The following is a 12344-nucleotide window of genomic DNA, read 5'->3' as shown; positions in this document are numbered from 1 at the left end:
CCGTGGTTGTTTCTCCTTCCACAGCCTCTGTCCTTCATGTAAGCCCTCAGGGGTCTTGGGGCAGGACAGTGACAGTGACCATTGGATGGAGCTGTGAGCCAGGACCTGGGTGCAGAGGCCAAAGGCACAACCACAGTTGGAGATCTGACCGTGGGCAGGGCCAGGCAAAGCAGCTGGTGGAGATGAGACCCAGGCACAGGGCAGGAACCTGCAGGCAGAGATGCGATAGTGGGCTGGGCTGAGCCCTGTGGGCAGGGGTGCGATGTGTGGGTGGGACAGGGCAGGGTTTTGACCTGCAGGCAGGGTGGGGACCCGTGGGCAAGGCAGGGCTGGGTGGGACCTGCAGATGCTGCAAGGACCCATGAGGAGGGCACAACAGTGTGCCAGCTTGGGTCCTTTGACCAAGAATGGTTCTAACCATTTGTGCCTTAGTTTCCTCTTTCGGCAGTTAGAGCTCGCAATTTTTACATCTATGTGTGTGCTTGAGTGTGCATGTTTGTGTGGGCGTCTGGGTGCACACGTGTATTTCATTCCCCTTGCAACAGACACTGCAGTGGGCTTGGGACTCTTGCTGGGACAGGACCCTCTTAGTACAGTGCCAAGCACGAGGGCACCTTGCTAAGTCAGTATCCGGGGATGCTTGTGATGGGTGACCACAGGGTGCCCTGCAGCAGTGTCACTGCTTGTGCCAGGCTATCAGAGGTGGCCTTGAACTGGGCAATGGTCTGATCTGTACTGCGGTCCTTGTGCTTAGGGTGTATTAACTCCCCCATACTGGTGCCATGAGGGGCCTGGGGGCCTGCCAGGCACTGGGGGCATGGGAACAGACATACTTGCTTTGGAGGGCGTGGCGGATGGCCTCCATGTTTGGCCAGGTGGCTGTGGTGACACAGATCTGCCATGGCTTGTACCTCCTGACCCCACCCAGCTCGCCAGAGGCATGCAGTTTTCTGCATGGTTTATGTCTCTGCAACGTCAGCAAGGGAGGAGAGGGATGTCGGGGGCTGCACCCTGGCCCCGCAGACATCTCGTCTTGCACCAGCCCCTTCTCCCTTCCAGGTACATACGGGCCTGTGCCCCAGGTGTGGAACGGCCGCAGCTCCAGGGAGAAAGTAGGAGCCCTTAGGGCAGGGGAGGCCACCCTGATGGGAAGGGAGCACCAGGATGTGTACGTGTGCAAGCGGTCAAGGGAAAATGCCAGGGGCCACCACAGCAGGGTGGGGGTCCCCAAAGTTTTTGAGTATGTGGAAATGTTCATTGGTGGTTGCTGCTGGGTCAGATGCCCTCTAGCCCAGTTCCTCTGCCTAGGACCCTCTTGTCTGTGCCCCAGAATGCTGGGGACAGAGTTTCCCCCTTTGCCACCTGCCCTTCCCGTCTTGGCAGTGCCCCCGGGACTTGCCTTTGCCGTGGGCTGGGGGCAGAGGTCTGTGTTGGGGGCTGCCGTGAAGCAGCAGCACAGAGCTGGCCAGCACAGAGGATTGTGGACCCTGGGCAGGTGGGTGCGGGGCCACGGCGGGAGATTGCAGGCCGTGGGCAGGGCGGGCGTGGACGTGGGATGTGGGGAGGCGCAGGGCGGGGGCCCTGAGAGAACCTCCGGGCTCGGGGGGGGCTCCGTGCCCCGCGGGGGCTCCGGCCGCGGCGGGGGGCGGCCCGGGCGGTCCCGCTGCCCGCGGCTGCGCTGTGCTGCGGCGCCCCCTGGCGGGCACGGGGCAGCGCCGGCCGCCGCCGGCCGCGGGGGCCCGGAGAGCGCGGGGCTCGCGGGCGGGGACGCCAGCCCACCCTTGTCCTCCTCAGGCCCCGACCAGCTCCATCCCCTCGGCGAGGACCAGATGTGCTCCTGAGCCTGGCCAGGCCCCGCCGCGACATGTTCAACCCTGTCAGCCCCCCGGCCACCGGCTATGCTGAGCACTGCTGCCTGCGCCCACGCCATGGACCAGCCCCGGGTGCCCCAGGGCCAGAAGGTCGGTCGTAGCCCCCTCGTCCTGGCCAGTGCCTGGGCCTGAGCAGTGCCTGGCATGGGCGCAAGGGGCACCCGACTTCAGATTCAGTCCTTGGGTTCAAGGATGCTCTGGGGATTTCCTCTCCCCCTTGTGCCACCCACCCTAATAGTCTTCCCATTTTTCTCCTCCCCTCTGCCAGGACTTGATTTCCCCTTATGCCATCAGTCAAATCTCATGAGCAGTCACCGTGGTTATGGGTTGGTGCCGGGAACTGAGCACCCAGGCAGTGGTGATGGTAAGTCTCCAGTCTTGGGAGGGCATGGGGCAGGTAGGGGTTCTACAAGGGGTTTAGGCATCTCCTGGGGATTGTGTTGATTGTGTCAGGAGTGCAGGTGTGTGTGCTGAGGGGGTCGGGCAGTGCTGGGGACAGTGATGCCTGTGATGAGGGAGGAGACTGCTGGGGCTTCAGGTATCTTTCCTTGAACCGTGATGCCTGTGTGAACAGGAGGATTTGTGTTGGCTGTGGCCAAGGGGATCAGGCACTTTTCGTGGGATGATATCAGCTGTAGCAGTGAGTACGTGTGTGTCAAGCAGCTCAATAGGAGCCAGCAGTGTGCCCTGGCAACCAAGAGGGCGAACCGCATCCTGGGGTGCATCAAACACAGCATAACCAGCCGGTCAAAAGAGGTGATTATCATGCTGTGTTCAGCGTTGGTGCGGCCTCACCTTGAGTACTGTGTGCATTTCTGGGCCCCACCATTTAAGAAGGATGTTAAGGTACTCAAATGCATCCGGAGGAGGGCAACAAAGCTGGTGAAAGGGCTGGAAGGTATGTCCTATGAGGAGTGGCTGAGGACTTTGGGTATGTCTAGTTTGGAGAAAAGGAGGCTGAGGGGCGACCTCATTGCTCTCTGCAGCTTCCTGAAGAGAGGAAGTGGAGAGGGAGGTGCTGATCTCTTCTCCCTGGTATCCAGTGATAGGATGTGTGGGAATGGTTCAAAGCTGTGCCAGAGGAGGATTAGACTGGACATTAGGAAGCATTTCTTGACTGAGAGGGTGGTGAAACACTGGAACAGGCTTCCCAGAGAAGTGGTTGATGCCCCAAGCCTGTCAGTATTTAAGAGACATTTGGACAATGCCCTTAATAACATGCTTCAACTTTTGGTCAGCCCCGAATTGGTCAGGCAGTTGGCCTATATGATCATTGTAGGTCCCTTCCAACTGAAATATTCTGTTGTGTTGTGTTGTGTTCTATTCTATTCTATTCTATTCTATTCTATTTTAAATCAGAAGCTAACCGGCACACTCAGGGTGCTCCTCCAGGCTCCAAAGCACCAGGCTTGTGTCCTTGGAGGTTTCTTCAGCCTCCTAGGACCCATGCTGAAAGGAGTGCCCCCACTCTCTGCTGCCATCCCAGGCTCACGGTTCTCAACGCCCCGTGGTGCAGGCAAACTGGGCAAGAAGCGGGCACTGTCCATCTCACCCCTGTCAGACTCTAGCATTGACCTGCAGACGGTAATCCGCACCTCACCCAACTCCCTTGTTGCATTCATCAACTCCCGCTGCGCCTCTGCCAGTGGCTCCTATGGCCACCTCTCCATCAGCACCATCAGGTGGGCACCAGACTTCAGCCCCGCTGGCATGCATGCAGCCTGTCAGTCTGGGAGCCTGAATGCCGATTCCCAACTTGGGGAGTGCCTGGGGTGAAGGCTAGGGAAGGTGGGAGCAGACTGGGATGGTGGGTTAGGGAAGGAGTGGCTGGGAGTTCAGACCCCTGGGATCCCTGGCTCAGAAGACCTAAATTTCTGTCCTCTGATGGTGTCATCTGCTCATCCCTCTTGCTCTTTGCAGTCCATCACTGGGGTACCAGAGTCCACCGGGTCAGCAGAAGGGCCAAGGCCACCTGTACAGCCACCCCCCCAACCCCCCCCCATGTAGCTCCCACGAACACCTGTCCACCCGCCCAGGGCTCCTGCACCATGCCACAGCTCGTGGGACCCTCAAACACTGCCAGGTAAGGGGGCCTTGCATCCATATAAGTGGTGCATCCCATATAAGCAGTGGTCCAGTTGGCATCTCAGTGCTGACTGCTTTCTGCTTTCCCTCTGCCCCGGTAGCAGCTAAAGTTGGAGTGGAGCCTGAGCAGCCCTCTGACTGTGAAATACCCAGAGGACAGATGTGAGGGTGACATCTCCAGTCCAGCTTCCACAGGCACCCAGGTACTCCCCAGGCCTTGAGACTTCCCCACTTCCCCAGCACTTTACACTCCTCCGTGGCACCACTTCCACTAACAGGAGGCACGAAGGGTCGTATCTGGGAGTGCTCATCTGGCTGTGCTCCCCCAGGACCCCTTGCTGGGGATGCTTGATGTTCGGGAAGATCTGGAGAAGGAGGATGGGAAACCTGAGTCTGAGACTGTGTATGAAACCAATTGCTACTGGGATGGCTGTGCCAAGGAGTTCGATACACAGGAGCAGCTGGTGCATGTGAGTTAGGTCCTGCCTGGGTACACCCAGTCCCAGAACCTGCCCTCAGGCTGCTGGCTGACATCCCCCTGTGTCAACCCATGACTCCTACTCTAAGACTGTCCTATACTGGGCTGCTCCCCTACCCCACCTGCCCTGAGAACTCACCACACAGGTGCACGATGTTGGAAGTTGCCCCTAGGAAGGGAGGGACATGCATCCTCCACTTCTTGTGGGCAAGTTCTTCGTGACCCTCCCATACCATGTCCCTAGGGGGAACACCCAGCCTGGCCTTCCTCACCCCTGGGGCAGCTCTTCTGAACCACTGGTGCATCCAGACCTCTCCTTTGCTCTTTGTCTCCCTCCAGACACTCCAACTCTCCTATATCCCCTTGACCACCCCTCAGACCACCTTGACCCCTGTGTCTTCTCTTGGTCCTCCCAAAACAGCCCCCAGGCATCTCCTGTATCCCCTGCCTCCTCTAGACACCATCTGACCACTCTGTTTTCCCCTAACCTCTGGTGTCTCCACTCGCCATCCCAGTCCCTCTAGGTCCATTTCTCCCATGATATTCTCTTAAGACACCTGTACCTCCCTGACCCTTGGCACCCTCCCCAGTGTCATCAGTGATGCCGCTCTCTCCTCAGCACATCAACAATGAGCATATCCATGGGGAGAAGAAGGAGTTTGTGTGCCACTGGGCAGCATGTTCCCGGGAGCAGAGGCCCTTCAAGGCTCAGTACATGTTGGTGGTGCACATGCGACGTCACACAGGCGAGAAACCTCACAAATGCACGGTGAGCTGACATGAGCCTTTGCAAAACCTCGGCTAAGCTGTGGTGCCTTGCACCAGGCAGAGCTCAGGGCGGGGTGCGAGCTGGCCCGTCTGGTATATGGCATTGAGGGGGACATGGTGGGGAAAATAAGTTGGGACAGACAGGGTGGTGAGGAGCATGGTAGTGCATGATAGAGTGGGGTTCATGTGTGGCAGGCCAGAGCCTGTGCGATCAATGGCATGGCAGAGATGCACATGAGGTAAAGAGGTACGTAGCAGGCTGGGTACGGCATGGCCATGTGGCCAGTGCATAGTGAGGTGGCATGACTTAGGCCAGAAGGGTCAAGGGCTGTGCAGTGGTGTGAGGACATGCACCTGAAGAAGGGCAGGTGTGTTGTGTGTTGGCTGGGAGGTGTGATTACGTGTCCATGACAGATGTGCTGTGGGTATGTAGTGTGGGGGTGATGTGGTACAGGGTCTGTTGAACATGTGTGGCATGTTTCATCCTGCTTGCCTGCACAGTTCGAGGGCTGTAACAAAGCCTACTCACGCCTGGAGAACCTCAAGACGCATCTGCGCTCACACACGGGTGAAAAACCCTACGTGTGTGAACACGAGGGTTGCAACAAGGCCTTCTCCAATGCTTCTGACCGGGCCAAGCATCAAAACCGCACTCACTCCAATGAGGTACAGACCCATCTGGGGCTCTTTGCACCCCTTTGGGCTCCCCGTATGCCTCCTGATTAGTCCTGTACTCTGAAAACTCCCTGCATCCCTGTTTTTTTTTCTGTGTGCCCCAACTCCCTCCTTGCCTGCTCCAATAAAGTATGGCCCCCTGCTCCCTTCCTTGGTCACCTGCATTCCCACCAGGGTCCCTTCACCCCCTGCCCCACTCCTGTGGAGCACCATCCTTGCGTTCTTCTTCTGGCTCCCTATGACCTCCTCCAAGGGTCTGCTGTAACACCTAACATGCCCCCTCCATGGGGACTCAGCCTCTCTGATCCCTTCCCACCCTCAGTTCCCTAAGCTCTTGGGCCTACTTGAGAGGGAGGGGAGGGGGATTTATTTCATGCCCAGCTGGTACTTTGTTGAGAGGGGCCTCTAGTCAGAGCAAACACCCTCCCTCTACTGTGCCTACCTTTTTTCCCTGACAGAAGCCCTATGTGTGCAAGATTCCAGGCTGCACCAAGCGCTACACAGACCCCAGTTCCCTGCGCAAACATGTGAAGACCGTGCACGGCCCTGACGCCCATGTCACCAAGAAGCACCGAGGGGATGTAGTGCCAGGCCGGGCACTGCCCACCCCCAGTGGCCCCCCAGACATGAAGCAGGAGAAAGACACAAATGGCCCGACTGAGGCCCGGAAGGATGACAGCAAACTCTTGGTGCCTGACTTGGCCTTGGTAAGGAGCTGGGGGTGTGATGATGGAGGGAGGCCTGGCCAGGCCTGTCAGAGGAGTCACTTTCCATGGTAGGGGAGTCATCTCCACATCTGGCAGGGTGTGGGCTCGCAGGTTGCATTAAGTGTGTAGTGGATATCTGACCCCCTTTTCCTTGGTTAACGTTTTGGGTATTCCCTAGAAGCCACAGCCCAGCCCAGGTGGGCAGTCGTCGTGCAGCAGCGACCACTCCCCACTCGGCAGCACCACCAACAATGACAGTGGGGTGGAGATGGCGGGCAACGCAGGTGGGAGCTACGAGGATCTGTCCACACTGGAGGATGTGGTGCCCAGTGAGCCCATGGGCACCTCAGGGCTCATGGCCCTCCACAAGCTAGAAAATCTTCGCATTGACAAACTGAAGCAGATGAGGAAGCCATCAGCTACCAAGGTCCTGAATTTACCAGCCATCCCTGGAGCCGGTGAGATTGTGGTTCCCTCCCACCCGGATGTGGGGCCAGTCCCATGGGCACTGTGTCAAGAGAGGTCTGGTTTGCAACCAGAGAGGTTTCCACACCTTTCTTTCACTAGTGGTGGACCCCCACATGTGGGCTGTGCCCCATCTTTGGACTCGATGGTGTTAAAGGTCTTTTCCAATCTAAATGATTCTAAATGATATTCTGCCCCTTCTTTGTTGCCACCACTTGAATCTGCTTCCTGTCCTAGCAGGCACTAACCATGGGAGAGGCCACATCCTGGTACTGGAGGTGGCTGCCTGTTCCTCCTCTGACCACTGGTGCCATGCTGTGCCCTGAGTGCCCTGGTGTAACTCCTCCTTTTCTTTCCTCAGGCCTGCCTGGGGAGGTGCCTGGGATCTCCGTGCCGCCGCCAGCTGCCTTGCACCGGCGCATCACGGAGCTGTCATCAGCAGAGGTGGGCATGCCACTGAATGAGCGCCGGAGCAGCGCCACCAGTACTGTAAGCTCAGCCTACACCGTGAGCCGGCGCTCATCCCTGGTGTCCCCGTACCTGGCTGGGCCATGTCTGGGTGGCGAGGCAGGGGCAATGCCCTGTGGGGCAGGCCTGGCAGATGGCTACGACCTCATCTCTCCGGACGAGTCACGACGCTCCAGTGATGCTAGCCACTGTGGAGGGCTGCCAGGTGTGGGCAGCCTTACCCCGGCCCAGCGCTACTGTCTCAAGGCCAAATATGCTGCAGCCACAGGTGGCCCGCCCCCAACCCCACTGCCCAGCATGGAGCGGGTGGGCATGGGTGGCCAGAGCAGCTTACCTGGGGACTACCTTGGGCCAGCTGAACCCCGCTTCCTTGCAAATGGTTTGCTGCGAAGGCACAGTTCCAATGACTACCCTGGCTATGCAGGCAGCGTTCCCCCTCACCTGGTGCCTCGGAATGGTGTGCGGCGGGCCAGCGACCCCGCCCGGACTGTGGCCAACCCTCATGCTGTGCCCAAGGTGCATCGTTTTAAGAGCATGGGTAACATGAATGTGCCAGGAGTGGGCAGAACTGCTCTGCAGCCCTTGGGTGGTTCTGATGCCAACCTTCAGTGCCATGTCTTCTCCCCACGCCCTCCCAGCATCAGTGAAAATGTCTTCCTGGAGAGTGTGAGCATAGAGGGGCATGGTCCAGGCACGGAGTCTGGCTTGCTAGAGATGGAACAGTACTTGAACTACCCCGAGGAAAGCTTCCCATGCCAGGGGACAGGTGTGGAGCTCCAGTGTGAAGGCCTCTACAGCAGTGCTCACCGGACCATGGGGGATGTGCAGCTGAACCCAGGAGTGCACGGGGACATGGAGAAGGGGTTGCTTCAGTCCGAGTTCTCCCTCCCTCAGTGCCAGATGAACCAGCACTTCATGAGTATGCATGTTGGCAACGGGACCATGCCAGCACCTTGGGATGAACCTCCCCAAGGCAATCTGGAGATGAGTTCTGGGCAGTCAAGTGTGAGTGCCTCTGCTGCTGCCATGTCTGGGCCACACTGTCACCGTCGAAGTACTGAGTACCCACTACCCAGTTCTTGTGGGCAGCAACCCAAACTTGTGAGCTCATGCCAGGACAGTGGATTTTCTGGGGGGCACCGGCTTAACCGACTACAGATCAAATCTGAGCAGCGTTACCCAGCACCTGCCCCAGCACTTGCTCCCTGCCAGAATGCCAAGCTTGCTGGGCCCATGCAGCCTCCTGCATCATTTGGCCAAGCCACGAATGTAGGGCCTGGCGGTTACCAGTCCGAGGAACAGGCACCTGTCAGTTACATGGGCATGTTGAGCCCAGGCGCTAGAAGAGCCCAGACCCCCACCATGCAGACCAAAGAAGTGATGGTCCGTAGCTATGTGCAGGCCCAGCAGGCTCTGATGTGGGGAGACCAACTAGCCTCCAAGGGAGTGGAGGCTGGCATGGGGCTGGGCAGTGAACCTGGGCAGTGCCAAGCCATGCAAGCACCACTGTACCTCAGCCCCAAGTACTCTGGTTACCAAGCCAAACCAGATCACCTGCAGGGTCTGGCAGAGACCCAACACCTGAATGCCCCGTGCTTCAACCCAGAGATGGTGCCACACCCACCTGGTGGCCCTAAACCACCTGGTCACCAAAACAGTCTGAACTATGCAGGCAACCTGGCTCAGCCAAGTCATTCCTATGAGGGAGTGGAAGTCAGCTCCCGGCGTGTACTTCGCTTGCCCCCTGCCCGCCCCACACCTGAGGGGCCTGGTAATGCCCTGCTGTATTACCCAGGCCAGGGCACACATCTAGGCAAAGGTGGGCATAAGCTGTTGGGCCAAACGGCAGCAAGCTGTGGGGGTCCTGGGCATTATGGTGGGAGCTTGGAAGGACTGAAAGGCAGCTCATATTACTACCTGGATTCGGAGGAGCAGGTGGCCAACAGCCTGGACTCCCTGGACCTGGAGAATACGCACCTTGACTTTGCTGCCATTGTGGAAGATCCAGAGACACCTGCACTGCTGCCTGGGCCCCCAAGCCCTGCTGGTGGCCTCCTGCTTCCTGCATCTGGTGGTGCCAACATGGCTGTGGGTGACATGAGCTCCATGTTGAGCACTCTGGCAGGGGAGAGCCATTTCCTCAACTCCCTGTCCTAACTAGGACATACCAGCCATCAGGTGGGCATGCCTGCTACCAGGGGAAGCCCAAACCACATTTGGGCAGAGATGTGAAATCCCTTCTCACATGCAGATTTATGCCAGTTGGGGGGAGAAGGGGGGGAGAAACACCCCTGGAGTCTCCCCTTCTCCAGTCTGTGAGTGTCAAGCTCTTTCAGGGGAGGGACCTTGCTTGGTCCCAGACACATCTGCAATGCTGATCAGGCGCTTCAGGTCACCTCTTGTCGGGGGAACTGGTTTTACTGAGCCCATCCATTCCAGTGCCTGGAGCCCTTCCGTGCCTCCCCTGGCCCTCTGGACAAAGTGGCCCTGTGCAGTCTTAATGTCAAAACCAAAGAGTTCCACTCTCCCCAACCCTGTGGGCAGGCCCCATCCCTATGTTCCCATTGCCCCCGCCCCAATCCCAGTCTTTGTCAGGACTTCAATCACTCCTTGCTTGGCAAGCCCACCCCCCCTCCCCTCCATCTTGCTCAAGGAGGGAGAAGGGGGAGGCAATTCTCCACCACAGGGATGGTGGCGGGGAGCTTGGGGTGCCTGGCACTGCCTGTGTCGCTCTGTACATAGTGTGCATATGTGTATGTCCCTCTTGTCGGTGTTAGCCCAGCCTTTTTTTTGTTTGAAAGAAACAGCAATGCCTCCTCTCCCCATTAAACCCTTTCTCAGGGGAGTGTGAGCTGTGTGCTTTTTTATCCCTGCAGATGGGCTCCAAGCTGGACCCCTGTGCCAGGTGCTGTACAGCCCCTCTGCCCCCTCCCTCTTTCCTTTATCTGGGACCAAGACCCACTTGTGCCCGGCCCTGCAGAAGCACTCCCCTCCACCCCCCTTTGGAGTGGGGATCCAGCCATAGCATGTGCTGCACAGGCCAACCACATGCTGATTCCCACTGCAGGGGTGGGGGGAGGAAAGGGCAGTGCTGCCCCCGTGTTGCAGACCTGGCAGCATTGAACAAAAGCACTGGCAGAAGCACATCGAGACCCACGTACACTTGGAGGCACAGTCTCAAGGTATGGCTTGGTGCCTCTGGGGCTATGCTTGGATCTGCGGCTCTTCCTTCACACCATCTTGGCATTTCTGGGGGCTATTGTGGGCTCTTCCTTAGGCATTGGGGCACCACCTTGGCACCTTTAGGGTTGCTCTGAGTGCTGGGGACTCTGTTGGGTCTCTGGGACTGTCTAGGTGTGTTTGGGGCTGCTCTGGGGCTTTTCTGGGGTCTCTGCATGGCCTTTTGATGGCTCTGAGCTGCTACGTGTTCCCCAGTGTTCTTTGTGAGGGCTGCCTTGCTGCTTCTGCAAGCTGGCTGGGCTTCCCAAGGGCCCTAAGGGCATACTCAGTGTCTTCAGGGCAGCAGTGGGCACTTCAAACCTATAAATTGGGTGGTTTAGGCCATCCTGGTGTCTCTGGGGATGCTCCAGGGGTCTTTCCAGGCTGTTAGTACATTGCTGGGGCTGTTCTCCAGGTCTCTGAGTGGATGTCTTTGTGCTGCTTGAGCTGCTCCAGGTGTGCTGGGGCATTCCCACTTATTCCAAGGCTCCTGCAGATTCTCTGGGTTTTTCCAGAACCTCCAAGTCATGCTCAAGAGCATCTTTCCTGGTCCCTGGGCCTGTTCTCAGACCGACTGGGGTTCTTCCAGGGTCTGAAGGTGTCCTGCCAGAGTCTCGGGGGCTTTCCGGGCCTTTCCAGATGCTGCAGGGTCTCTATGGCCGGGGTGGGTCCCTGCGGGCCTTTCCCGAGTGCAGGGCCTTCCTCGGGGCCCCGAGGCCTGTCCTGCCCTGCAGGGATGCACCTCAGACCCGCGGGGAGCACTCAGGGTCTCCAGGGCTTGCTCCTGCTCCTCCTCCGCGGCCTGCGGGCCTGTTTTCCGGGCGGTTACGGGGGTCCCTGCGCTCCTTCCCGGGCCTGCACCGGGAACCGGCGTTTCCATGGCGACGGCTCGGCGTCAGCCCTTAGCAAGCCGACAGCGCTGCGCGCGGAGCGGCCGCACGCGCCCGCAAGTGGGCGGGGAAAGCCCCGCCCCGCCCCTCCGCGCGTCATGCTGGGGGCCGCGCCCGCACCCTCCCGCCGTTCGCCGCGCGGCTGCGGGCCGGCTTCCCTCAGCCTGGAGCTGCCGCGCCGCGGGGCCCCGTCACGTTCTCCGCAGCGCTCCCCGCCGGCACGGCATCCCGGGCGTCGGCCGGTTGGAAAAGGGCTGGTGCCTGTTGCGCCGCCGTTTTGTGCTGCCCTCCGGGGCTGGGCAGCGCCCTGGCGGCTCTGCCGGCATCGCTGGGGCTCGGCTTCGTGGGGGTGGGGGTAAAGCAGTGAAGAAGCAGAGAAAAGCCGCCTCCGACACCTGGGGCAGAGCTGGTCCCGGTGGGTGCGGCGGTTCAGGATGTAACCTACCGTAGCGGTGCCGGGTTTCCGTGGTGGGAGAGGTGATGTGGCTTAGCTGTGCCGGGGCGGGGCCGCAGCCCGAGGGAAGGGAGGTGCCGTTGTGTCTGGATTTGTGGGTCTGCTGGGGGCAAGCAGAGGTCTGTAACCCCGAAAAGGGAGGCGGCAGACAGGTCTTGTTTATTAGCAGCGATAAGCGACCCTTCTCCTTTCCTTCTTGGGAAAGGGGTAAGAGAATTTTCATTGGTTGCTTTAGGTAGGCTTATTGTTTTTGGGAAGGGATGA

At 59.0% G+C, this 12344-nt stretch overlaps 1 protein-coding gene across 1 annotated transcript; it reads left to right on the top strand.

Moving 5' to 3' along the window:
* Window positions 1-1864: 1864 nt before the first annotated feature.
* GLI1 (GLI family zinc finger 1) lies at window positions 1865-9779 on the top strand. Its single transcript, XM_050914175.1, has 11 exons — window positions 1865-1961; window positions 2140-2235; window positions 3358-3553; window positions 3792-3954; window positions 4058-4159; window positions 4286-4426; window positions 5054-5203; window positions 5704-5868; window positions 6336-6584; window positions 6763-7042; window positions 7411-9779. The coding sequence occupies exons 1-11, from the start codon at window positions 1865-1867 to the stop codon at window positions 9672-9674; spliced, it is 3903 nt and encodes a 1300-aa protein (XP_050770132.1). The 3' UTR covers window positions 9675-9779.
* The last annotated feature ends 2565 nt before the right edge of the window (window positions 9780-12344 follow it).

Source organism: Gymnogyps californianus, unplaced genomic scaffold (assembly GCF_018139145.2).
Source record: "Gymnogyps californianus isolate 813 unplaced genomic scaffold, ASM1813914v2 HiC_scaffold_32, whole genome shotgun sequence".
NCBI lineage: Eukaryota > Metazoa > Chordata > Aves > Accipitriformes > Cathartidae > Gymnogyps > Gymnogyps californianus.
This window is presented reverse-complemented; position numbering and strand designations above follow the sequence as displayed.